The sequence below is a fragment of the Sorex araneus genome, chromosome 3, assembly GCF_027595985.1.
Source record: "Sorex araneus isolate mSorAra2 chromosome 3, mSorAra2.pri, whole genome shotgun sequence".
Lineage (NCBI taxonomy): Eukaryota > Metazoa > Chordata > Mammalia > Eulipotyphla > Soricidae > Sorex > Sorex araneus.
The window spans coordinates 151,596,589-151,621,343 of record NC_073304.1 but is presented as its reverse complement, the minus strand read 5'-3'; the positions used below and the strand labels follow the sequence as shown (position 1 = coordinate 151,621,343).

Sequence of the window (24,755 nt, the reverse complement as noted above, 5' to 3'; positions counted from 1 at the left end):
GCAGGAGCACAGTTCCCCGAGCATCCGGCCGGCTCGTTCATCCTCAGCTCCCGCAGGAGCGCAGCGCCCCGATCCCCCGGCCGCTTTATCTCCCTGCCGCAGGAGCACAGCCCCCCGAGTCCCGGCCGCTTTATGCCCCTGCCGCAGGAGCACAGTCCCCCGAGCCTCGGCCGCTTTATGCCCCCGCGGTTCCGCGCGCTGCACCACAAGTGCCGCTGTGGGCGTTTGCGGACGCTGCACGCCCGAGGCCCGTCTCTGGCCGCGCTTGGTGAATAATGCGATTTGAGACACGAAATGATGTGGGCTTGTCAGGCGCTCAACGCTACGCTTGGAGGCGGTCGGGGGGCAAGCGCGGACTGCGGGGCACGGCAGGATGTTCGCGGCGGAAAGTGGAGGGGTCGGGTTCGGCGGAGGGGGACGAGGGGCGGCGCGGGGCGCGAGTCCCGGGGGAAACCTGGGCAGGCCTTCCCTCCCACCACGGCTGGGCCAGGGGGCGCCACCGCTACGCCCCCAAAATGGCCCCGGGCCCCTCGGCGCCCCGCCCGCGGCGCCCGCCGACCGCGCCCACGTGACCCGGCCCGCCCCTTCCCGCCGCCGGGCCGCCGACCCCGGGTTCGGGTCTGAGGGCCGGAGGCCCCGCCCCCTCCGTCCACAGACCAATCGCAGCACGGATAAGGCGGGGCGGGCGGTGACGGCCAATGGGGGTGGAGCTCGGGAGTAACAGGTTGGTGGGCGGGGCCGCGGGGCGGGAGCGCCGAGGGACGCAGGGGAGGGCCCGGGAGCCGCGCGTGCAGCTCAGTGCGAGCCCTAGCCCGGAGCAACGAGCCCGGCTGCGGTGAGTGAACGCGGCCCGGGCCCGGGCTCCAGAGCCGCCTTCCGACCCTCCGCTGGACCCCTCTTGCGCTGGGGGCCGAGGCGATCGAGGTATCCGCACTCCCCTGCACAAGTGGTGCGCTGGGAGCAGGGCAGGGCAGGATGGGGTAGGAGAGCTGATTCCAAGCCGGTGTCCGCTCTGAGGTGCCCGCGGCAGGTGCTGGGATCGTGCCAGGTGAGGGGTGAAGGCTGTTCCCAGGGCATGAAAGCGTTTCAGCGCCAAGAGATCTCTGGAGGTCAGACGTCGGCCCCAGGGGCGGAATTTGCCTTGGAGACGGGGTGGTGGTAGGAAGGAGCCTAGAGAGCTGAAGCCCGAGGCCCCGAAGGCCCCGTGGCGTGGGGTGGGAGATGCTCGCGAGGTGCTGTGTTCCCGAGTTCTTCCCCACCCCACTCCCCGCCCCCAGACTGCCAGTCTGAGCTGGGGCTGGCACCTCCCTCTTGCCTTTACAAATGGCTCAGAGTTGTGGATCCCCCACTCCCCACCCCCCTCCACCACCACCACCTACAGGTGAAGACCTGAGAACAAGAGGCACCCGACTCTTTGCTAGGTGTGAAACTATTTAAGGCTTTCTGTGTGTGCCCTCCTTTGCCTTCATGCCAGGGAGAAATTTTCCTTCTTCGTCTTGAGACAGTGCTCACCAGATTTGGGAAGAAGCCGAGTCCCAGGCCTGCAAAATAGAAATAACTAGAAAGTTCTTCCTTCTTTCTGGGGCTGAGTGTGAGATCCTCCCCCAAGCACACACGGTCTCCTGTGGGTCTTGCCCTATGGGGCTCTCAGTTTCCTTTGTGGCCCCCCGGGTCCTTCGGACTCATAGGGGCATCCCTGAATCTGGACTCCTAATGGACCTCACTGGTAGAGGCTCTAGAGGTGCAGAAGGTAGACAAGCCTTCCAGGAAGCCCCAGAACTAGGGGAGTTCATGTCTACAGGCTGGGTGACAGGTGCCCATACAAAACTTTTTTGGGCCACACCCAGTGATGCTCTGGGGTAACTCCTGGCTCTGCATCCAGAAATTACTCTTGGTGGTGCTGGGGAGTGGGGGGGTGGCGTATGGGAAGTGAGGACTGAACGTGGGTCGGATGAAACACTGTAGGCCGCATGCAAGGCAAAAACCCTGTTATTTCTCCAGCCCACAGACAAAACTTCCAGGGCACGTTTCCTGGCCCTCGGCCACTGAGGGCATGGCACCAGCCTTCCAGCCTTCACTTGGCCCCTTTGATGCTCTGCCTGAGGAAAGTGGTTGTAATTGGGAAGTAATTAGCAGCCGCTATGTTATGGGCAGGTTGCCTCCGTGTTCTTTGCCCTCGTCTTGCCTCCTGGTGTGCGGAAGTGGGGGTTTGGTGAGGGGGACTGCTCATCCGGAGACTTGTCCGACTCCCTCTGGCTTGCCAGAGCCCTTCCTGCATGCCAGGCTGCATCCCTGGGAGGGGAAACCCGAGCAGGTGGCTGGGCTGGGCCGGTAAGCGAGTTGTCAGGAATGCAGGTCGGGAACCTGAGAGGGAGGGGCAGAGACACCTGGTTCCTGTGCCCTGCCAGCCTGCCCTCACCAGGGCCCCTGTGCTTCCACTCTCACCGCCTTCCCCCCTCAGTGCCTTGGCAGCACCCCTGCCTGTGGTTTTCCCACTCTGCCTCCTTTGGGGAGTGGAATTTCTTGGGTCTCCTTTGCTGGCTCTGGCCTTCTCCTTGCACCTCTCAAACCAGTCCAGCGAGTTTGCAGGGGCCAGCTCATCATTGTGCACCCCCCACTCTCCACTGGCCAAGTTGCTGGAGCCTGGTGCTCAGGTTTCGCCTTTTTCGGTGGACTCAGCCAAGATTCCACAGGGGGTGGTGTTGGGGAGGTTGTTAATCTCAGAGCCATAGGGAACCTTCTCTCTGCAACTCTCCGTGAGAAAACAGAAGCCTGTGCCCTTCGCGCGCTTGCTGGCTTTGCATTGACTGCTTGGCCTTCCCTGCTACCCCAGAGGGGAGCCCTCCCAAATTCCCGACCCCCATGTGCGTCATGAGCCAGTGCTGAGACTTGGCTTCTTTGCGTGTGTCGGTTTTTCGAGGAACATGCCTGAAGCCACCCCACCTCCACTCCCTTCCCAGTGTCCAGAGACCCTGTTGTCACTCTGGGCTGGCGGAGGGGGTGGAGCCGGGCAGGGCAGGCTAATGAGTAACCTGGGGAGAAGTTAGTGTGGGTGCAGCTCCCGCCATGCAGGCAGGAATGGCCATGGTGGAGTTGCAAGATCAGGGTGTGAAATCTCAGCGGGGGGGGGGGGGGGCGGCGAGTTTCTCAGAATTACTGCTGGTGTCACCATAGAGGAGAGAGCAGGGTCAGGCGTGGGGGAACGTTCAGGCCCTGGAAGCCATGCTACCTTGTCACCTGGCACTGGCTCCCTGTTTACCTACTCTGGGGCTTATGCCAGCTCTGAGAGTGGCCTGCCCCTGCCCCACCTCACTGTCCTCTGTCACTGAAGGTGGTTTGGTTTCGGGTTTTCCGGCTTGAATCATTTAGAACCCACTTCCTGATCTACCCCAAAGGTCCCTTCTGGCCCCTAACTCTAATTAAGGGAGATTGGGGGTGCCACAAAGACCTGGTGTGTACTTGGCTGCCACCCCCCTGGAGGATGAGCAGGGGACCGTGAGCACTGTTGGGTGTGGCCAGGACTCTGGGCCCTGGATCCAGAAGATGAATGAATCAGCAGCCTCCCAGGCCATCAAGGCCAAAGTCCCTGAAGGCGGCAGGGAAGCCTGGCGGCAAGTGCGGCGAGGGTGGAAGGAAACTAGCTGTAAGGGGGCTGGACAGGTCCCCCCAGTGCTGTGGGGGGCCTGTCTTGGTGCAGGACAGGTGCCAGGGCCTGGGCACACACCATTCAGCTGAGAGCCAGGATGCTCTTCCCCCCAGTTTAGAGTGAGGGGGCCAGGAAACTGCCCATCACTCTCCCCATGTGTAAAAGCAGGCCAAGGCGAGGGCCTGGAGGCTGCATGTACCGCCTCAGCTGCCCGGGCTCTGTCCGCCGCCTGTGTGAGGGGAGAGTCCTCTGACACCTGGGAGCAGGGAAGGAGCAGTGGCAGCCCGAGACAGATTGTGTGTATGTTTACTGTCTCAGCATTTTCCTTTTTCAAAGGTGAACCTAAATCAGTAAAGTGCCCAGATCCTAACTTGATACAGCTTTAAAAAAAACATTCTCTCCATTCTATCATGATTTCTATCTAACTCTCACAGGGAGATCAATCTGCAGATGAGGAGACTGAGGCACAGGCAGTTTGCTTAAAGTTATGGACATTTAGGAAGCTGCAAAGTTGAGATTCCCAGCGGGGTCCTTTCAGCGGTCAGCGCCTGTTCTGCATGAATCTTGGAGAACTTAACCTCTTTGCCATATTGTTATTATTATTATTATTATTTGCTTTTTGGGTCACACCCGGCGATGCACAGGGGTTACTCCTGGCTCTGCACTCAGGAATTTCTCCTGGCAGTGCTCAGGGGACCATATGGGATGCTGGGATTAGAACCCGGGTTGGCTGTGTGCAAGGCAAATGCCCTATCCACTGTGTTATTGCTCCAGCTCCCTCTTTCTTTTCTTCTTTCCTTCCTTCTTTCTTTCTTTTCCTTTTTTTTTGGGGGGGTGGGGAGCACACCCTGCACTGCTCAAGGTCATTTGGGATGCCAGGGATAGAACCTGGTTCTTTGTGCAAGGCAAGTGCCCTACCCGATGTGGTGTCACTCTGGCCCATTTTTCTTTCTTCTTTCTTGCTTTCTCTCTCTTTTTTTTCTTAAATGTAGGAGTACTGCTATTTATTCAGCCATTGATTAAGCTGATTGAAGTGGGCATGAACTCCACATTACTTTTATTTTTTATTATTTTTAATTGTATATCTGTGAGATAGACCATTACAAAGCTATTCATAATTGAGCTTCAGTCACACAATGATCCAGCACCCATCCCTCCACCAGTGCACATTTCCTACCACCAGTGTCCCCTGTTTCCTTACCACCATCCCCCAACTCTCCAACCCCCCATCACCAGCCTCCCCCTATAAGAGGCACTTTCCTTCTTGTTCTCTCTCCTTTTCCTTTCATGCATTTTGGTTTGCAATACAGGTGCTAAGAGGTCATGATGAAGTTCAGGGCATTTGGTATTTTTATCTGGACGGTAGACTGGAGTAGCTTTTCAATTGGGTGACAGCTTTGGGGTATGGGATATGACTGCTGAGGCTTCCGGAAGCACAGGGAGGTGGGGAGAGGTAGCCCATCCCGACCCTGAGAAAGCCTGGAGATTTCAGTCAACAAAAACTGAATACCCGAATTTTCAGCAGGTTATGTTTTGGTGAGATTTGTCCTGAGATGGTGGAGTCAGGCTGGGGGTATGGTAGCGATTTTGGATTTTGGAAACAAGTGACTGCTGGGGGCTCTGCTTGGGTGGGTAGCAGTCTGATCTGATTCTGACTCTCTCTCTCTCCCTCCTTTCCCTCCCTCCCTCCCTCCCTCCATTCTTCATTCCTTCTTCCCTTCCCTTCCCTTCCCTTCCCTTCCCTTCCCTTCCCTTCCCTTCCCTTCCCTTCCCTTCCCGTCCCGTCCCGTCCCGTCCCGTCCCTTCCCGTCCCCTCCCCTCCCCTCCCCTCCCCTCTCCTCCCCTCCCCTTCCCTTCCCTTCCCTTCCCTTCCCTTCCCTTCCCTTCCCTTCCCTTCCCTTCCCTTCCCTTCCCTTCCCTTCCCTTCCCATCCCTTCCCTTCCCTTCCCTTCCCCTCCCTTCCCCTCCCTTCCCTTCCCTTCCCTTCCCTTCCCTTCCCTTCCCTTCCCTTCCCTTCCCTTCCCTTCCCTTCCCTTCCCTTCCCTTCCCTTCCCTTCCCTCCCCTCCCCTCCCCTCCCCTCTCCTCCCCTCCCCTTCCCTCCCCTCCCCTTCTTTCCCTTCCCCTTCCCTCACTCCTTCTCCCTCCCTTCTTTCCTCCCTCCCTCCCTTCTCCCTTCTTTCCTTTCTTCCTTCTTTGGCCTACATCCAGCAATGCTCAGGGTTACTCCTGGCTCTGCACTCAGGGATCACTCCTGGCAGGTCTCAGGAGAACACATGTGGTGCCAGGGATCAAACCTGGGTCAGCCTCATGCAAGGCAAGTGCCCTCCCTATTGCACTCTCTCTCCAGCCCTCCATCTCAAATGGAGACTCAGCAGTTAGAAAGATGGAGAGTTGTTGGCCTCTTCTCCCATTGCTGGTAAATAGGTTTGTTTGGGATACATGGGAGAGGAGAGAGAACAGGGGGTCCCTTGGCATAAAAGAAGGGAGTGACACACGGAGTTGGATGTGGGGAGTCCAGGGAGGTGCACCCTGGTGCCTCAGGAGGGGAGTCAGCACCCCCACCTTGCCCTGGGCTTCCGAGCATGGTTTCTGGAAGGAACCTTGCCCGGTGACTGCTGCAGCTTTGCGGGCAGGCAGGTGGGCTGCGTTGTTTCTGTGTGGTCCTGGAAGAGGCTCCTCCTCTCATTTGGTTCTCGGCTCTGATGATGAGCAGAAGGGCTGAGAGGAGAGGAGCCGAGGCTTACTTGGAGAACATTCTGTTTGCTGACTCTGAGCCTAGGCAATGCAGACCAGGAGCTGCCTGGCGACAGATCTCTGCTCCAGCCCCTGAGCCCTCTTGGGACAATCAGCCTGTCTTGGACGCTGTCCTGGGATTGTTGTTGTTGTTGGGTTTTTTTGGCCACACTCAGTGGTGCTCAGGACTTACTCTTGGCTTTGTGCTCAGGGATCTTGCTTGGCAGTGCTGGAGTGGTGCTCGGGATCAAAGCCAGGCCGGCTGTGTGCAAGGCAAGCATCCTGCCCACGGTACCATCTCTCCAGCCCCTGGACCAGCACTGGACAACATTTTCTTCAGTCTGGTACCAAATTCAAAGGAGACAGAAAGATGCACTGTAGGGAGCCAGGAACTCCCCAATTTCTGTTCCCATGCCTCAGTAGTCCCCACTAGCCCCCAGCATCACGGTGATGTTCTGTATCAGTCTAGAAGGGCACAGTGCGCTGTGACGGCTTCTGCTTTGTATTTTGGCTACACTTGGCGTTGCTCAGTGTTTGTTACTGATTCTGTGCTCAGGGAATCATTCGTGGTGGGCTTGGGGGACCACATGGGGTAGCAGGATCGAACCATGGTCCACAGCTTACAAGGCAGGCCCTTTCCTCTCCTGTCTTTGGCGCTGTCTTCTGTGTTTTAAATGGCCCTTGGGAATGGCAGCCCTGGTTCTGGGGCCTCACTTGAAGCTGCCTGCAGAATGTGGGCTCTGCCCTCACTGGGGTGTGTGTGAGTTCAGAGTGAGCATCCTCTTCAGTGCCACCCTTCCACGCCCTGCAGGGCAGGTTTCAGAGGAGAGCCTTTTAGGTCAGTAGGTCTCAGAGTGTGGTATGTGTACCAGAAGCGGCAGCATCACTTGGGAGCTTGTCACAAACAAGAGTCCTTGGGCCCTTGAGCTGCTGAATCACTCATTCTTGTCCAGCCGGGCTTCCTTTCTCTCTCTTTCCTGACCTGGCATCACAGACCCTTGCCGCAGAGCACGTGACTGGTACGGGACTTTGAACCTGTGTTCTCACACGGGTAGGTGCTTTATTTATGGACGGTTCGTTCTAAATAGTGCTGGGGGTACCACATGTGCAGTCACTGGGGTCAGACGCTGGATCTCCATGAATCAGGCTCCCCTCCAGCCCTCCAGGCACTGCACAGATGCTTCCAGTCAGGGAGCCACTGCCTGGCCCCTGCAGCCTTGTTGCCAATTCATTTGCAGTGTCCACTGAACACAGGGCATGCCCTGTGCCATGTCCCGCACACGTGTCCAGTGGAGAAGGAACTGGCTGGCTGTCCAGTGGCACATAAAGTAGCCCCTGCTGGTGGCCAGCAGAGGTGGTTAGGGCCCTGCTCGGGGCCTCTGGGCGTCACCACTTTCCTTCCTCTCGCAGGACCGCTCGGAACACCCCCGCCATGGCCGAGCCGCGGGGCCCCGTGGATCACGGAGTCCAGATCCGCTTCATCACGGAGCCCGCTGGGGACGCGCAGATGCGCACTGGGCGGCGGCCGGCCAAGGACGCCAGGGCCAACACCTACGGGGTGGCCGTGCGTGTCCAGGGCATCGCCGGGCAGCCCTTTGTGGTGCTCAACAGCGGGGAGAAGGGCAGCGAGTCCTTCGGGGTCCAGATTAAGGGTGCCCACCGCCAGGGGCCCCCGGGAGCCCCGCACTCCGACTTGGAGCTACCCGCCGAGCACTCACGCCCCCTTGCTCAGGAGAACGCGGGCACCTGGCAGGGCAGCGTGTCGGATGAGGAACTGGGGGACCCCTGGAGGGGCCGGCTGCTGCGCTCCCAGTCCCAGGCTTCCCTGCTGGGCCCCGCTCCCCTGGGCCCCGGCCACAGGAGCACCAGCCTGCTGGAGCTCGGGCCCCCCGGGCTCGGCGCGGGCAGCGCCATTGACACTGCGCCCCTGTCCTCCGTGGACACCCTCATCCACAAGTTCGACCGGCACCAGGGGGGCCAGGCCCGGGGCCGCACCGGCCGCCGCATGAGGGCGCTGCCCGCCGAGCAGCGCAAGCGCAGTCAGAGCCTGGACAGCAGGCACCTGCGGGACCCGCCCGAGGACCGCCGCTCACCCGTCCCCTGGGCGCCTCCCAGCAGGCCCGGTAGCGCGGGCAGCTCCAAGCAGCCCGCCCCCAAGCCCATCCCCACCAGCAGCTACAGTCGGGCTCGCCAGACCCAGGACTGGGTCCTTCAGAACTTTGAGGAACCCAGGACCAGAGCCCAGGACCCCGCAGTGCTACAGGTGAGACCCCGGCTTCGGCACATCCTCAGCAGCCCAGAACTATCCGCCCCTGGGGCCCTGGAGCGCCAGATCCCAGGCAGTCTCTCCCTCCCTCCTGACTGCTGAGGGAGTCCCCTATGAGACAGCCACATGCACAGCTCCAGCGGGAGCAGAAGTAGACGGGAGCAGCGAATGGGATCATGGGTACAGGACTTGGGGCTTGGAGGGTGAGGCTTACTACTCCCCACTTTTCTGTAAACCAAGAGTAGTACAATAAAAGTTTAGAGGGACAGAGAAGACAAAGACAAAGCAAGAAAGAGAGGAAGGAAGGGAGGGAGTGAGGAAGGTAGGAAGGAAAGAAGATGAGAGGGAGGGAAAGAAGGAGGTAGGATGGAGGGAAGGAGGGCAACAGGGAAGGAAAAGAAGGGAGAAAGGGAGAGGGAGGGAAGGAGAAGCCTAACTTGGCTGGTGATTTCTTTTTTTTCTTTTTTCTTTTTGGACACCTGGCAATGCTCAGGGGTTCCTCCTGGCTCTGCACTCAGGAATTACTTCTGGTGGTGCTTGGGGGACCATATGTGATGCCAGGGATAAACCTGGTTTGGCCGTGTGCAAGGCAAATGCTCTACCCACTGTGCTATCACCCTGGCCCCCTGGCTTTTCTTACTTCACCAAAAGGAAGCTGAGTTTTTATGTTCTAGTTTGTGTTTGTGTTTGTGAATGTGGGGCATGTATGTATGTACATGTGTGGACGAGTGAGTGTGTGTGCATGCATCTGTGTGTGTGTGTATGTGTTTGCAGGTCTGTGTGTGCATTTCCCACCACAACCAGGGGAGGTGCTAGTGTCATACTTGCCCACCATCAGCCTAGCTGTCCTGGCATGCTGGATGCCCCGGGTGTGTCCCCCAGCGTGGCACACAAGAGAAGGGATGCTTGAATTTCTCTCCTGGGCATATGCCTCTTCTGTCTTCTCTGCAAGGAAGTGGCTGACCATGGATTTGGCCTTCTCGGTGTGGGGGGTGCCTTCTTGCCCCTGGCAGTTCCTGGGGCATTCCTTCCAGCATTGCTGGGGCTCTCCTGACCTCGCCATGCCCTGACCTCCCGCTCAGAAGAGCGAGACCGTCACCCAACATGGGGAAGGCCCCTCTGCCCAACAGTTACTGGCATGTTGCACAGCTGCAGCTGTGGTCATGAAGGGTCTGCATGGTTCCTCCCCAACTCAGCGCTGGGGAAAACTGAGTTTGCAACAACCCTGGGGCCAGGCCTTCCAGGGCAGCCCCCTGATGGGTGCCTGGGCCTCGGCAGGGGTGCTCCTGTCTTCCCACTTCAGGTTCGGTCATGGGACTAGGAGAAGCTCTTCTCCCTCATGCCCCACCACCTCTGACTAACTTCCTGTTCCTCTGGGTTCCTGCAGTTCAAGTCCACTCCGGACCTATTGCGGGACCAGCAGGAGGCCGCCCCACCGGGCAGTGTGGAACATGTGAAGGCCGCCCTGTATGGCATCCTGAGGGAGGGGTGAGTGGGGCTGCTTGCTCGGTATCACAACCAACCTGATATCATGTCACACTTTGTTTCTTTTCCTTCTCTGCATGTGCGCGCACACACACACACACACACACACATTTTGGTAGGGTTCAAACCCAGGATCTAATATAGTCAATGCATTTTGCTCTGCTACTCAGCTGTGTTCCTGTGTTCAAAGTCCTATAAATGCCCATGTGTCCATCCATCCATCCATCCTTCCTTTCTTCTCTTCCTCCCTCCTTCCTTCCTTTCCTATTTTTGTGCCACACCCAGTGGTGCTTTAGGGGCTACTCCTGGCTTTGCACTCAGGAACTACTCCTGACTTCTCAGGGCGCCATATGGACTCCAGGGATTGAACTGGGTTGGCTGCCTGCAAGGCAGACACCTTCCCCCTGTGCTGTCACTCTGGCCCTGCTTTCTTTCCTTTATCTCTGTTTCAGCCACACCGGGCTGTACTCAGAGCTTGCTCCTGGCTCTATGTTGAGGGATCACTCCTAGCAGAGTTTGGGGGACTATATGAAGTCCTTGGTTGCTTGTGTGGCCAGCACCCTCTTCTCTGTCCTCGGGCTCTGGTCCTTCTGGCCCTTTTTTTCTAAGTTTCTGTGCTTCTGTCCCCCAGGAGCTCGGAGAGTGATGCCTCTGTGAGAAGGAAGGTCAGTCTGGTGCTGGAGCAGATGCAGCCTCTTGTGGTGAGCGACTTCCCTGCAGGGAGCATGGGCCACGTTTGGGCCTGGGGCAGCTGTGGGATGTGGTTTTGGGCTCACTTCCTCCTTCCCGTGTTGCTGTCAGATGACAACTGGGTCTGCAAAGGTGCTGGCAGGGCAGGGCGAACTCGCCCAGAAGGTGGAGGAGCTGCAGAGAAAGCTTGATGAAGAAGTGAAGGTGGGTGAGCTCGAGGTGCAGTGGGACCAGGGCAGGGAGAGCCCAACTCAGCTTCCTCGCCACCGAACCTATGCCGGGGATCTCCTGCAGGAGCGGACAGGACAGTGAGGACTTGGGGTTCTCTGGAGCCTCAGGTGGGGGAGCACTTCCGTGGGGGTCCAGCTGCTTCCCACTCACTCGTGGTCTCCCAAGTATGGTCAGGTGGTCATCCTGAGCACAGAGACCCCCCCAGACAACAAGTAAATGAACCAACGCCAAACAGGAAACTCAAACTTTTAGTCAGATGCTGAGAAGGAGAGAGGGAGGGAGACTCTTAGCGGCCCCCACCAGCAAGGTGTCATCAGGGGCTGTTGTCGTTGGAAGACTTGGCAGGAGTTGTGGTTTCTTCTAAAATGTCCTACTCATGGCTGTTGCTGGGGGCCAACTCCCTGCCATCCCTTCTTCCTGGGGCTGCTGTGTGCTTGTAGGAGAGAGCCGGGAGAGAGCGGGGGGGGGGGGGGGGGGAGGAGGGGGGAAGGGAGGGGGACGGAGGCTGGTTGGTGCGTCTGTGGCGAGTCTCAGAAGCCCTCCTTGTCATTTTCCTTTAATTTCTGCTTTTTTGGGAGTGGGGGCATCATACCCAGCAGCGCTCAGAGATTGCTCCCTCTGCACTCAGGAATTACTCCTGGCAGTGCTTGGGTGACCACAGGGGGTGCCAGGGACTGAACCTGGGTTGGCCACTTGCAAAGCAAGCACCTTCCCCACTGTGTTATTTCTCCAACCCATGGTTCCATCCATCAGAGGAGAATCTCTAAATCTGACCTAGCAAGACTCGAGACTTGGAAGGCTGCCCTTTTTGAAAGGAATGTCCGAAGAATTTGTGGACTTAGTTGATAGCTCAGGATCAGATTTTGGGCCTCAAACACGTGAAGCACGAGCTCTGCCGTCCAGCTCCACCCCCGCCCTGGCGGACCTGTCACCTCCACCCTGTCTGGGCCTGCCAGGCATTGCTGCTCATCCTGGTGCTCTGTGGCTCCCTTCCTCGCCTTTCCAGAAACGACAGGTGCTGGAGCCATCGCGGCTGGAGCTGGAGCAGCAGCTGGAGGAGAAGGCCGAAGAGTGCCTCCGCCTGCAGGAGCTGCTGGAGAGGCAGAAGGGGGAGACCCGGCAGAGTGGCACCGAGTGAGTGCTATTGGGAGGGCCATGGGGTCTGAGATGGCAGGTCACTCAGAGTCCCCACCTCAGCAGGGGCCCGGGCTGGAGCCCACCACACCATGCAGAGCAGTGCTTTCAGGGGCAGAGGGAGTGGTAGGCAGGAAGTTGAGAAGGTGGGAGTAGGTTAAAGTGGGTCTGACCCGAGGTTGCGGTGGGCCGCCACCATGTCTGTGGCTAGTCGTCTCTGAGGTTGACCTTCTCACCAGGCTCCAGAACTTGAGGCTGCTCCTGGACCAGGCCGGACGGGTCCGAAGTGAGCTGGAGACGCAGGTGATGGAGCTGCAGGACCAACTGAAACAGGGGCCTGTGCCCGCTAAGGAGGGGCTGATGAAGGTAGGCGAGGGCAGGCACAGTGCTGGGCATTGAACCCGGGTCTTCACATGCAAGATGTGTATTCTACCACCGATCTACTTGGTCAGTCTTCCTCCACTTTTTTTTTGTTTTATTTTTCATTGTTTGGGCCAATCACAGCTGTATTGTCCTGAAGGACCCAAGAATGGAACCGAGTGCAGAGCGTGTGCACTGGCCATCGAACCAGCCTTTGCCTGCTGGAGGCCCAGGCTCCACTCCTAGCACTCCCAGCACGGTGCCCTAGCACCATCAGGAGCAAGCCGAGCACTTTTCTGGGAGTAGCCCCTGAGCATTTCTGGGTGTGGCCCAAGCCAATCTCCTCCCCACAACCCCTCTCCACACACACACAGCAGGGAGATAGCTCTAAAGACCAATGTCCATGCTTTTTTTGTGGTTTGTCTCTGGGCCACATGGGCTGTGCTCAGGGCTTAATTCTGACTCTGTGCTTAGGGATCACTCCTGGAGGGCTCAGGGACCACATGGGGTGCTAGGGATTAATCCTGGGTTGCCTGCAGGCAAGGCAAGCATCCTCCCCACTGCCCTGTCTTCCCAGACCCCAGGAAACCTGTGTTTTGATTAGCTGAATGAATTGATGGGCAGGTGGGGCTTCAAGGGTCGTTTCTGTTCTTCCTCCTTCCTCTGCCCCAGGACCTGCTGGAGACACGGGAGCTTCTGGAAGAAGTCTTGGAGGGGAAGCAGCGGGTGGAGGAGCAGCTGCGGCAGCGGGAGCGGGAGTTGACAGCCCTGAAGGGGGCCCTGAAGGAGGAGGTGGCCTCCCGCGACCAGGAGGTGGAGCACGTTCGGCAGCAGTGCCAGCGGGACACGGAGCAGCTTCGCAAGAGCATTCAGGACGCCAGCCAGGCATGCACCCAGAGTTGGGGCTGGGAGAAGAGGCACCCCTGAAGCTTTCCTGAGCTCACACGGTTTCTGCACTGTGGGCACGGAAGCCCAGGCCTTGCGCTTGCAAGGCCAGCGCCGTGCTGCTGAGCCACACTTGTCACAGAGCGACACACACATGTGTGGTGCAGTGGCCCGGGGACCTGCAGGGCAGAAAGAGGCAGCACAGACTGCAGGCAGATGGTCCCTGTGTGTGAGCGAGTGGGGATGCAGGGGCAGGTGCCTTTGGCTGGCCTGGTCCCGGGTCCCCCAAGGAGTCCGCTGAGGAGCTGGGCGTGTGCTCTGGGGTCCCCTCCTGCCTCCTGACCTGCCCCTCCCCTAGGACCAGGCTGCGCTGGAGGCAGAGAGGCAGAAAATGTCAGCCCTGGTGCGAGGGCTGCAGCGGGAGCTGGAGGAGACCTCGGAGGAGACTGGGCACTGGCAGACCATGTTCCAGAAGAACAAGGAGGAGCTGCGGGCTGCCAAGCAGGAGTAAGACCCCAGTGCCTGCCTTGTACCCCTGCCATCCTTGGGTCCTGTGCCATGGTACCCGTGCCGTGCCAGTGGCACCTGGCCCTCATACCCCCACGCTCCTGTGCCTTCTCTCCGTGTCTAGTGTGTTGGCTACAGGGGCTGGCTTTTGTGGTCCTGTGCCATGCATGGCCAATGGGCTGACCTGCTCCCTCCCTCCCTTGTGCTTCTGGGTCAGGCTCCTGCAGCTGCGCATGGAGAAGGACGAGATGGAGGAGGAGCTTGGGGAGAAAATGGAGGCCTTGCAGCGGGAATTAGGGCAGGCCCGCGCCGGGGCTGGAGGCTCTCGGCAGGTGGAGGAGCTCAGGAAGGTAGGTGGGATGGGGGGCTGGAAGGGCAGGTGGGGAGCAGCACCTGCCTCCCCAGTCCTAGAACAGCGCTGAGTCCCACTCACTCTCCCAACTGGGCTCTCCTCCTCTCCCCCGCACCGGACCCCCACATGCCCAGTGTGAGGTCCAGGTCTGGAGTGGACGGGGCCCTGGTGGCCAGGTGCAGTCCTGGCCAGCATTCCTGGCAGTATCCCAAGAGACCTCAGGGGTAGTCGTGTTTGTGAAATCCCAGGGTCGTTTTCACACGTTCAGAAGCATCGTGAGGACAGTGTGGGAAGTGGCAAGTGTATGGGCTCGACTGGCAGCTTATTAGTGAACAAAGCGCAGCATTGTCCTCTGCACTGGGACATGTGTGTGGTCATGGCCAGGTGACCTACATCGGAAGCCAAGTTGTGACTGGAAGATGCTTAGAGAGGAAGTCTCTGACCCTGGCACAGAGGCACCAGGCTCTAAGCCCAAGGCCTGGCCCGACATGCCTGGGGACATTCTGCTCTCTGCCTTTGCTCTTTTCCCTTGAGAAAATTCTTTGTATTAGATAATCTGGAGAATAGAAATGATGGCATCATAAAATCAGAGTGAGCATACAAAAATGTCTTCATGTAGCTGACATTTTATTCCATCAGAGACAACAAAGCAACCAGTTATTTTAGATGGTTTTGAGACTTAGAAAATATTGTCACCAATTATAGGGAACTGTCATTTGTAGTTTCCCAAAGCTCCATTGGCAGCGTGTGCTTCCTGGCCTTCCCATGCTTGGTATGCAGTGTCTAGTAACAAGTATCAATTAGTAACTACGTCACCTCAACTATGATACAAATGATATATATCATTTGTATTCATGTATTCATGAGTCCATTCATGAGTCCATGCATATTTGTCATACCTGTGCTATAGGAAGAGTGCTTGTTTGAAATTGGGGTGATTCATTTTGTTTGGGGGCCACACCTAGTGATGGTGCTCAGGGCTGACTCCTGGCTCTGTGCTCAGGAATCACTCCTGGCAGGGCTCTGAGGACAGACAGTAAGGGGTGCTGGGGATCAAGCCCAGATTGGACATGTGCAAGCCGAGTGCCCTGCTCACTCTACCTTTCCGGCCCCCGAGACTTAATCTTTTGTGGCTTTGGTTTGGCTCACGGGGTTGGTACTGGGCGTCCTGGCGTTGAAGCAGGGAACCTTCTTTCAAAGCATGTGCTCAGACCTCAGCACCAGGCTCCCTGACCTGGCATGGTTTTAAAATTCATTCATGGAACTAGCACTGATTCTTTCTTTCTTTATTTATATTAAAAATTTTTTTAAATTTTTTTTTCTTTTTTTTGGGGGGGGTCACACCTGGAGATGCACAGGGGTTACTCCTGGCTCTACACTCAAGAATTACCCCTGGTGGGGGCTGGAGTGATAGCACAGCGGGTAGGGCGTTTGCCTTGCATGCGGCCGACCCGGGTTCAAATCCCAGCATCCCATATGGTCCCCTGAGCACTGCCAGGAGTAATTCCTGAGTGCAGAACCAGGAGTAACCCCTGTGCATCTCCAGGTGTGACCGAAAAACCTGAAAAAAACAAAAAAAAAGAATTACCCCTGGTGGTACTCAGGGGACCATATGGGATGCTGGGAATCGAACCCGGGTTGGCCGTGTGCAAGGCAAATGCCCTACCCGCTGTACTATTGCTCCAGCCCCTATTTATTTATTTTTAAATAAATACTTAATTACTTTTAGTGACTGAAAAATCTGCTCTTTGTATGGATAAACTATTTTGTTTTTCTGTTTGGTAATTGGTAGATATTAGAGTCATTTGCTGTGGACATTTGTGTACAAGGTTTTGATGAATGCAGATTTTCTTAATTTTTTGGGGTCACGCCCGGCCGATGCACAGAGGTTACTCCTGGCTTTGCACTCAGGAATTACTCCTGGCGGTGCTCGGGGGACCATATGGGATGCTGGGAATTAAACCCGGGTCGGCCGCGTGCAAGGCAAATGTCCTACCTGCTGTGCTATCGCTCCAGCCCCAATGCAGATTTTCTTTTCCCTTTTTTTTTTTTTTTTGTGCGGGGTAGGCATCTTACTCAGGGCTTATTCCTGGTGGACTCGGGGCACCATATGGGAAGCCACGGATTGAATCCGAATCACCCATGTGCCAGGCGAGGGCCCTCCCCACCATGCTAATTGTGCCAACCCTGAGTACAGATTTTTTTTTTTCCCTGAGTTTTTTTTTTTATTAGTTTATTTTTAATTAGAGAGTCATCGTGAGGGTACAGTTACAGATCCATACATCTTTGTGCTCATGTTTCCCCCATACAAAGTTCGATAACCCATCCCTTCACCAGTGCCCATTCTCCACCACCAGTAAACCCAACATCCCTCCCCCCCTCCCCAGTCCCGTCTTCCCCTACCCCACCCTGCCACTATGGCAGGGAATTCCCTTTTGTTCTCTCTCTCTGATTAGGTGTTGTGGTTTGCAATAAAGGTGTTGAGTGGCCATTGTGTTCAGTCTCTAGTCTGTATTCGGCCCGCATCACCCTTCCCCCCACATGACCTCCAACCACATTTTACTTGGTGGTCCCTTCCCTGAGTTACCCAGAATGAGAGACCAGCCTCCAAGCCATGGAAACAATCTCCTGGTACTTATTTCTACTATTCTTGGGCGTTAGTCTTATAGTCTATTATTCTATATTCCACAGATGAGTGCAGTCTTTCTATGTCTGTCTCTCTCTTTCTGACTCATTTCACTTAGCATGATACTTTCCATGTTGATCCACTTATATGCAAACGTCATGACCTCATTTTTTCTAACAGCTGCATAGTATTCCATTGTATAGATGTACCAGAGTTTCTTCAACCAGTTATCTGTTCTAGGGCACTCGGGTTTTTTCCAGATTCTGGCTATTGTAAACAGTGCTGCGGTGAACATATAAGTGCATATGTCACTTCGACTATACTTTTTGAGTACAGATTTTTGATGCTCTTGGCTAGGAGTGGACGAGGTGGGTCGGAGGTTCACTGGCCAGCTGTGGCCTTGCAGGCAGCCCGCCAGCCCCGTCCCCCAGCCGTGGCCGCACAGCTCTCTCTGCCCTGCCCTGCACGGCGTGTTTTCTTCCCTTCCAGGAGCTGCGTCTCACAGAGGAGGAGCTGAAGGAGCTGCAGGCCACACAGCAGAGCCGGGAGGTGGCTGGGCGGCAGCGAGAGCGGGAGCTGGAAGAGCAGCTGCAGGGAGAAGCCGAGCGAGTCCGGGAGCTGGAGCAGCAGAACCTGCAGCTGCAGAAGAAAACACAGCAGCTGAGCCAGGATTGTGCAGAGGCCACCAAGGCAAGGGGAGTGGGCACAGGGGCCTGGGAGGCTCACCCGCCACAGAGCCTGTCGAGGGCCTGCCCTGGTGTGTCCTGACTAGATGCCTGGTCCAGCGTGTGCCTGCCTGCCGGCCGGGGCCGGGTCTGTGACACCCATCTTCTCTGCAGCACGCAGAATCGCAGGGAGGCCCCGGACTGGTGGTGTCGCCCCTCTTGATGTCTGATCCTTGGGTGTTGTCCTTCCTGGGGTGGGGTTGGTGTGGCCCTGGGCCCTGGGGTCTGAGCCGTCCCCCTTACCTTGCCGCAGGCGCGTATGGCAGCAGAGGCAGAAGCAGCAGTGCTGGTGCAGCGGCGGGCAGCTGTGGAGACAACCCTTCAGGAGACCCAGGGCGAGAACGACGAGTTCCGCCGCCGCATCCTGGGTCTGGAGCAGCAGCTGAAGGAGACCCGAGGCCTGGCGGAGGGCGGGGAGGCGGCAGAGGCACGACTTCGGGACAAGCTGCAGAGGCTTGAGGTTAGGGCCTCTCAGGATGGAGTGGCACAGATCCCAGCTGGGTTCCAGGCCCCCGTGTAGCCCCGCGCCCTGGCCTGAGCAGCGCTGCCTCCTCACTGGCAGCCTCACTGCTTAGCTGAGAACCACTGGGAATGTCCCCAGCCTCCTGAGCACGGCCCGTGAGGTCCCCTCCATCCCCAATAAAGCCAGGGCCAGAGCGACAGTACAAGCAGTTAGGATACTTAGCGCATACATGGCCTGGTTCCATCCTTGATGCCCGTTATGGCCCCCCAAGCACTGCCTGCAGTGATCCCTGAGCACAGCTGGGTGTGGGCCCTCCATGGAAACCAAACAAAACCATAGGAAACAAAAGGAGACTCAGCCCCCAGTCCTAACCCAGCCTCCCGCCCCGGGTTCACCTCGCCTTCATTCTGGGGTCCGCTCTGGTGTGAATGTCTCAGCCTCTGTACTAGTATTTTTGTCCTTTGTCGCAGTGGGCTTTTTCTTTTTTTTTTTTGTGGGGGAAGGGGGTGTGAGGGACCAAAACTGGATCTGCTACAAGCTAGGCAAGAGCCTTACCTGCTGGCTTGTTGCTGGCCTGGCATTTCTGTCCAGCGTCTCCCTCCCTTTGCCTGTTCTCTTGCTGGTCTGGAGTGCGTTGTCGCTGCCCACCTTTTCTTTCAATTGTCTGGGGTGACACTCCACCTCTGCAGGTGGAGAAGCAGCGGCTGGAGGAAGCCCTGAGTGAAGCCCAGGCAGAGGAGGGGAGCCTGGCTGCGGCCAAGCGTGCGCTGGAGGCCAGGCTGGAGGAGGCGCAGCGGGGGCTGTCGCGCATGGGGCAGGAGCAGCAGGCACTCAACCGCGCCCTGGAGGAGGAGGGCAAGCAGCGCGAGGCCCTGCGCAGGGGCAAGGCCGAGCTGGAGGAGCAGAAGCGGCTGCTGGACAGGACTGTGGAGAGACTCAACAAGGAGGTGGGCTTGGTCTCGGGCGAGGCTGCCCCTCACCCACCGCCTATTCTTTATGGCTTTGATCTTGAGATGGGTGAGGACCTGGGGTGAGAGTCCCTAAGGCTCGGCTGGGGAGGTGGCCTGGAGGGCCTGGGTGGATGCCGGGTTTGACCCTGCCCTGCAGTCACTGAGTGCTGCCCTTTTCACTGCTGGGCGTGGCCAGAAATCAGGGAGAGAAGTGGTGTGTGTGCGTGGCCTAAATAGAGGGGGAGGGGGGGAGGAAGAAGGAAGCAAAGGTAAGGAAGTGCTCTTTGTTTTGCTTTGGGGCCACACCTGTCAGACCTGTCAGTACTCAGGGCTTACTCCTGGCTCTATGCTCAGGGATCACTCCTGGCAGGGCCGGGGGAATACCCATCATGGGATGCAGGGGACACCACCTAAGTCACCTACATGCAAGGCAAGCAAGAGTCCTACCCACTGTACTCGAATTGCCTGTTTTTAGATAAGGTTCTCCTGCTAATCTCTTTATAATACAAGATTAAATAGAGTTGTCAGTTCTGACAAGCCCATTGTATCTCCTTAGATCCTCTGAGTTATCTAATAATTCAGGGTGGGAGTGATAGTACAGCTGGTGGACTTGACCTGGGGTGTGTCCCCAGCACCCCATATGGTCCCCTCAGCCCCTCTAGGAGTGATCCCTGAGTGCAGAGCCAGGAGAAAGCCCTAAGCACCGCTGGGTGTGGCCCAGACACCAAGGAAAAAGAAGAAAATGTGTTGTGCTTTGAGTGGCAAGTTTCCCTTTTCCAGTGATGTCTTAGAACTGTATGAACCTTGGGGTTGTTGAATAAGGTTATTTCAAGTTTCCTTTGTCTCAGATGCTGTTGTAAGGACTTTCCACGGTCAGTTAAAGTAATTTTCATAGCAGCTTGTGAGCTAGTCATTGCTAGTCCATTTTATAGGTGGGAGAGCTTAGACTCAGAGAAGCTAAGAAGTTGCTTCAAATGCACAGCGAACAAGTATCAGGACTGTCAGGATTTGAGCCCCAACAACCTGCATGGCACTGGTGGCGATGCTGTGGGGAGGCTGGGAGGAGGGCTCTGTGTGGGGGGCTCTGGGCGGGCAGGGCTCTGTGTGGAAGGGGCTCTCGGTGTGGGGGGCTCTGGACGAGCAGCAGAGGCATCCGGCTGAGCCCTTCCTTCTGCCCCGCAGCTGGAGCAAATCGGGGAGGACTCAAAGCAGGCCCTGCATCAGCTGCAGTCCCAGCTGGAGGATTACAAGGAGAAGTCCCGGCGAGAGGTGGCGGACGCCCAGCGCCAGGCCAAGGAGTGGGCCAGCGAGGCCGAGAAGTCCTCTGGAGGCCTGAGTCGGCTGCAAGATGAGGTGGGAGTTGCTGGCCTGAACTCACCTTGGGGTCTTGTGACAGCGGGGTGGGGCGAGGAGGTTAGGAAGCTGTGGGGGCGAGGGCTGGAGAGGGCATCTTTAGACTGCAGTGATCTGGGGAGACTAGGCATCCTATGCAGGTTTCCCCCCGTATCCAAAAGTATGTGGGCTGGAGCTATGGTACAGCAGGTAGGGCGTTTGCCTTGCACGAGACTGACCTGGTTCAATCCCCAGCATCCCATATGGTTCCCTGACCCCACCAGGAGTAATTCCTCAGCACAGAGCCACTCACCACACAAACACACGCACAAAACCAAATAGTTTTTTTTTCTCCATATGATTGGTTAGTTAGTTGGGATATGTGGGAACACTATTACCATAAATTTATATGCAGAAAATGAAAAAAAAGTTGTTTTGTTTTTTATTGTTTAATATTGAGGTTCTGTGGAGCTGGATCGATAGTATAGCTGGTGGGACATTTACTTGCAATGGCTGACCAAGGTTCGATCTCCAGAATCCCATACGGTCACCCAAGCACCGCCAGGGGTCATTCCTGAGTGAATGACAGGATATCGTCAGAGCATTGCTGGGTGTGACTCCAAAACAAAACAAATTGAAGTTCAGTGATTTATAATATATGGTTAATGATGGCTTCTTATTCTATGCAGAACTTTATTTTTTTTTAATGAGTGTACCATGAGATACACAGTTACAACATCGTTCATGACTGGGTTCCAGTTATATAACAACCCAACACCTGTTCCTTCATCAGTGTACATTTCCTACCACCGTGTCCTCCGTTTCCCTCCAGTCACCACCTCCCCTCACTCCAGGCTGCTTCTATGGCAGGCACTTTTATTTTCTTTTGCTCGCTCTCTCTCTCACTTTGGGCATTTTGGTTTGCAATACAGGTACTGAAAGGTTATCATGTATATCCCTTTGCCTCCTTTCAGCACTCAGTTCTTCATTTATTTGTTTTGCTTTTTGGGTCACACCTGCCGTTGCACAGGGGTTACTCCCTGCTCTGCACTCAGGAATCACTTCTGGCGGTGCTCAGGGGACCATATGGGATGCTGGGAATCGAACCTGGGTTGGCTGCGTGCAAGGCAGACGTCCTACCCGCTGGGCTATCACTCCAGCCCCAACAGCACTCAGTTCTTATCCAGAGTGATCCTTTCCAACTATTGTCATAGTGGTCCCTTCTCTATCCGAACTTCTGTCCCTCCCATCCTCCTAGCCCTTGTTTGACTGTTCTTAGGTATTAGTCTCATACTGTGTTTTGTTATGTCCTGCAAATGAGTATAATCTATGTCTGTCCCTCTCCCTCTGACTCATTTTACTGAGCATAATACTCTCCATGTACATCCATGTATAAGCAAATTTCATTACTTAATTTTTCCTGGCAGCTGCATAATATTATGTATTGTAGATGTGCCATAGTTTCTTTATCCACTCATCTGTTCTCAGGCACTCGGGTTGTTTCCAGATTCCGGCTAATGTAAATAGTGCTGCAATGAACATAGAAGTGCAGGTGGTGTTTCTGCTGTGTGTTTTTGAGCCCCTGGGGTACATTCTCAGAAGTGGTATTGCTGGGTCAGCTCAATTTCTAGTCATTCAATGCAAAACTTTTTTGAACCATCCCATAACCCCCATCCACGCCCCCAGATAAGCCACCGATCATTCCAGATAGCAGTGCTCTGCCTCCCCGGAGCAGGGACCCTGTGCCCAAGCCACAGCCTCTGCCACTCCATCATCGTGCTTCCTGGAACTGGGAGCCAGGACCAGGATTCTGGAAACCTGGTGGCTAATTTCCAGGTTGTGTGGAGAACTCCAAAACCCAGAACCCAACTCGGAGTCACTCAGTGTTCATTACCATCACGCTCTGGTGATTCGAAGGACGTCAGCCCTGGAATATTCTCCCTGGGGAGGTGGACTGCCCGCACCCTGCACCCCAGCCGCCCTCCTGACCCGCCGGCATTTCTCCTTCTGCTCAGACCCAGAGACTGCGTCAGACCCTGCAGGCTTCCCAGGCTGATCTGGACACAGCCCGGCTGGACAAGGAGCTGCTGGCACAGCGACTGCAGGGGCTGGAGCAGGAGGCAGAGAAGAAAAGGCGCTCACAGGACGATAGGACCCGGCAAGTCAAGAGCCTGGAGGTGCGACCCTGCAGGGTGCCCTGTGTGCCCAGGGGCTGCTGGGCAGCAGGAGTCCTCAGGCTTGTGGGTATTGTGCGGCCACAGCAATGTAAACTTTTTGGACTTCCCTCCGAGTGTTGCTGTGTGTGGGGAGCGTGTCAAGATGGTTTTCTCGGGGCTGGAGAGATATTGCAGAGGTCAAGGCAGTTGACCACAATATTGGTCCAAATCCTGGCTCCCCATATGGTCTGCTGAACTCCACCAGGAGTGACCACTGAATTTAGAGGCAGGAGTAAGCCCTGAACACTCGAAAATGTGATCTCCCCCTCCCCCACCCCCAGAAGAGCACATTTGGTTTTCTAGTTTCTTTATTTCTTTTAAAATTTTTTATTAGTGAATAACCATGAGGTACAGTTACAAGCTTATGAACTTCTGTGTTTGCATTTCAGTCATCCAGTGATTGTTCCACCCATCCCTTCACCAGTGTCTTTTACCCACTTAGCTCGCCTAGGGCTTCTGATGTTGGTGCTGACCAGCTGCTGCCCCGCTTTGCTTTTTTTGTTTTTAATTTTTTTTAAATTTAAACACTATCGTTTACAAAGTTGTTCATAATACAGTTGTTATGGGCTTTTGATGTTCTAGTACCAGTCACACTACAAAGTGACCTTCCCTCCACCATTGTTCCTGTTTTCTTTCTTTCTTTCTTTTTTTTTTTTAATTTTTAACTGAATAACCTGAGATAGACCATTACAGAGCTGTTCATGGTTGGGCTTCAGTCATACTGAACATGTTGTGTTCATCCAACACCCATCCCTCCACCAGTGTATACCTCCCACTACCAATGACCCTTGTTCCCTCCTACCACCCCCAATACACTCCCCCCCACCCTGCCTGCCTCTATGGCAGGAACTTTTCCTCTGTCTCTCCTTTTGTGCGTTACGGTTTGCAATGCAGGTGCTAAAAGGTCATCATATTTGTTCAGGGTATTCAGTATTTTTATCGAGAAGGTAAGGCTGGAGTAGCTTCTTAACTGGGTGGGAGCTTTGGGGTGTGAATGTGACTGCTGAGGCTTCTGGAAGTACAGGAAGGTGAGGGGTGGGGGTAGCCCATCTGCCCTCAAGAAAGCCTGGATATTTCAGTCACAAAAACTCACATGCCCAAATTTTCAGCAGATCATATTTTGGTTCGGTCTCTCTTGAGATCGTGGAGTCCTGCTGGGGGCATGGTGGCGATTTTGGGTTGTGGAAGCAAGTGGCTGCTGGGTGCTCTGCTTGGGTGGGCACCAGACCTGCCCTCCTCCAATTTATCCCAGTCTCTTCAGCCCTGCGTGGGTCCAAGATTAACTGTGTCTTTTGATTTCTTTCAAGATTTCTTTATGGGTCTCTGAAGCAAGACTGTAGAAGAGCTTACATGGTGGTGCTGGAGTTGGTTTGTGGGGGTGACAGCTGGTGCTTCCGGGAGTATAGGGAGGTGGGGGTGGTAGCCCATCCCAGCTCTGAGAAAGCTTGGAAATTTCAGCCATAAAACCTGCATATCTGAATTTTCAACAGGTTCATATCTTGATGAGGTCTATCCTGAGACTGTGGAGTCTGGCGGGGGGCATGGTGGTTTCGGATTGTGGAAGCAAGGCTGCCAGGGGCTCTGCTTGGGCAGGCACCAGCTGACCCACCCCCCTCCAATTTACCCTGGTCTGTTCAGCCTTGGGGCGGGGGGGGGGGGGGGAGGGCGGGCGGCTAAGATTAACTGTGGCTTTTGATCTCTTGAGATTTATTTATTTATGTATTTATTTGTTTATTTATTTTGCTTTTTGGGTCACACCTGGTAATGTACAGGGGCTTCTCCTGGCTTTGCACTCAGGGATTACCACTGGCAATGCTCAGGGGACCATATGGGATGCTGGGAATTGAACCCGGATCGGCCACGTGCAAGGCAAACGCCCTACCCGCTGTGCTATTGCTCGAGCCCTGAGATTTATTTATAGGTCTCTGAAGCAAGGCAGATAAATGAGCTTGTATAGCTGAGCAGGAGGTGGTTTGTGGCCTGGTTCCCACATACCTAACTTTTTTAAAAAATATTTTGATTGAACCACTGTGAGACACAGTTACAAAGCTTTCATGTTTGAGATTCAGCCATACAATTATCGAACACCTGTCCCTTCACCAGTGCAAACTTTTCACTACCAACGTCCCCATTATCCACCCCACCTCCACCCC

The 24,755-nt window shown here is 55.8% G+C and overlaps 1 protein-coding gene across 3 annotated transcripts in view; it reads left to right on the top strand.

Moving 5' to 3' along the window:
- The first annotated feature begins 747 nt into the window (after positions 1-747).
- CGN (cingulin) overlaps positions 748-24,755 on the top strand; it is a 28,956-nt gene continuing 4,948 nt past the window's right edge. Inside the window, exons 1-15 of one of the 3 annotated variants that reach the window (XM_055130365.1) lie at positions 748-835; positions 7,791-8,643; positions 10,034-10,134; positions 10,763-10,832; positions 10,933-11,025; positions 12,059-12,186; positions 12,426-12,552; positions 13,219-13,431; positions 13,790-13,938; positions 14,156-14,288; positions 17,406-17,606; positions 17,895-18,101; positions 18,794-19,051; positions 20,237-20,407; positions 22,402-22,563. In XM_055130365.1, the coding sequence (XP_054986340.1) occupies positions 7,813-8,643; positions 10,034-10,134; positions 10,763-10,832; positions 10,933-11,025; positions 12,059-12,186; positions 12,426-12,552; positions 13,219-13,431; positions 13,790-13,938; positions 14,156-14,288; positions 17,406-17,606; positions 17,895-18,101; positions 18,794-19,051; positions 20,237-20,407; positions 22,402-22,563 (2,844 nt within the window). In that variant the 5' untranslated portion in view covers positions 748-835; positions 7,791-7,812. Of the gene's footprint in view, positions 925-7,790; positions 8,644-10,033; positions 10,135-10,762; positions 10,833-10,932; positions 11,026-12,058; positions 12,187-12,425; positions 12,553-13,218; positions 13,432-13,789; positions 13,939-14,155; positions 14,289-17,405; positions 17,607-17,894; positions 18,102-18,793; positions 19,052-20,236; positions 20,408-22,401; positions 22,564-24,755 lie in introns of all 3 variants that reach the window. The other 2 variants (XM_004618095.2, XM_055130367.1) reach the window with 2 other exon arrangements.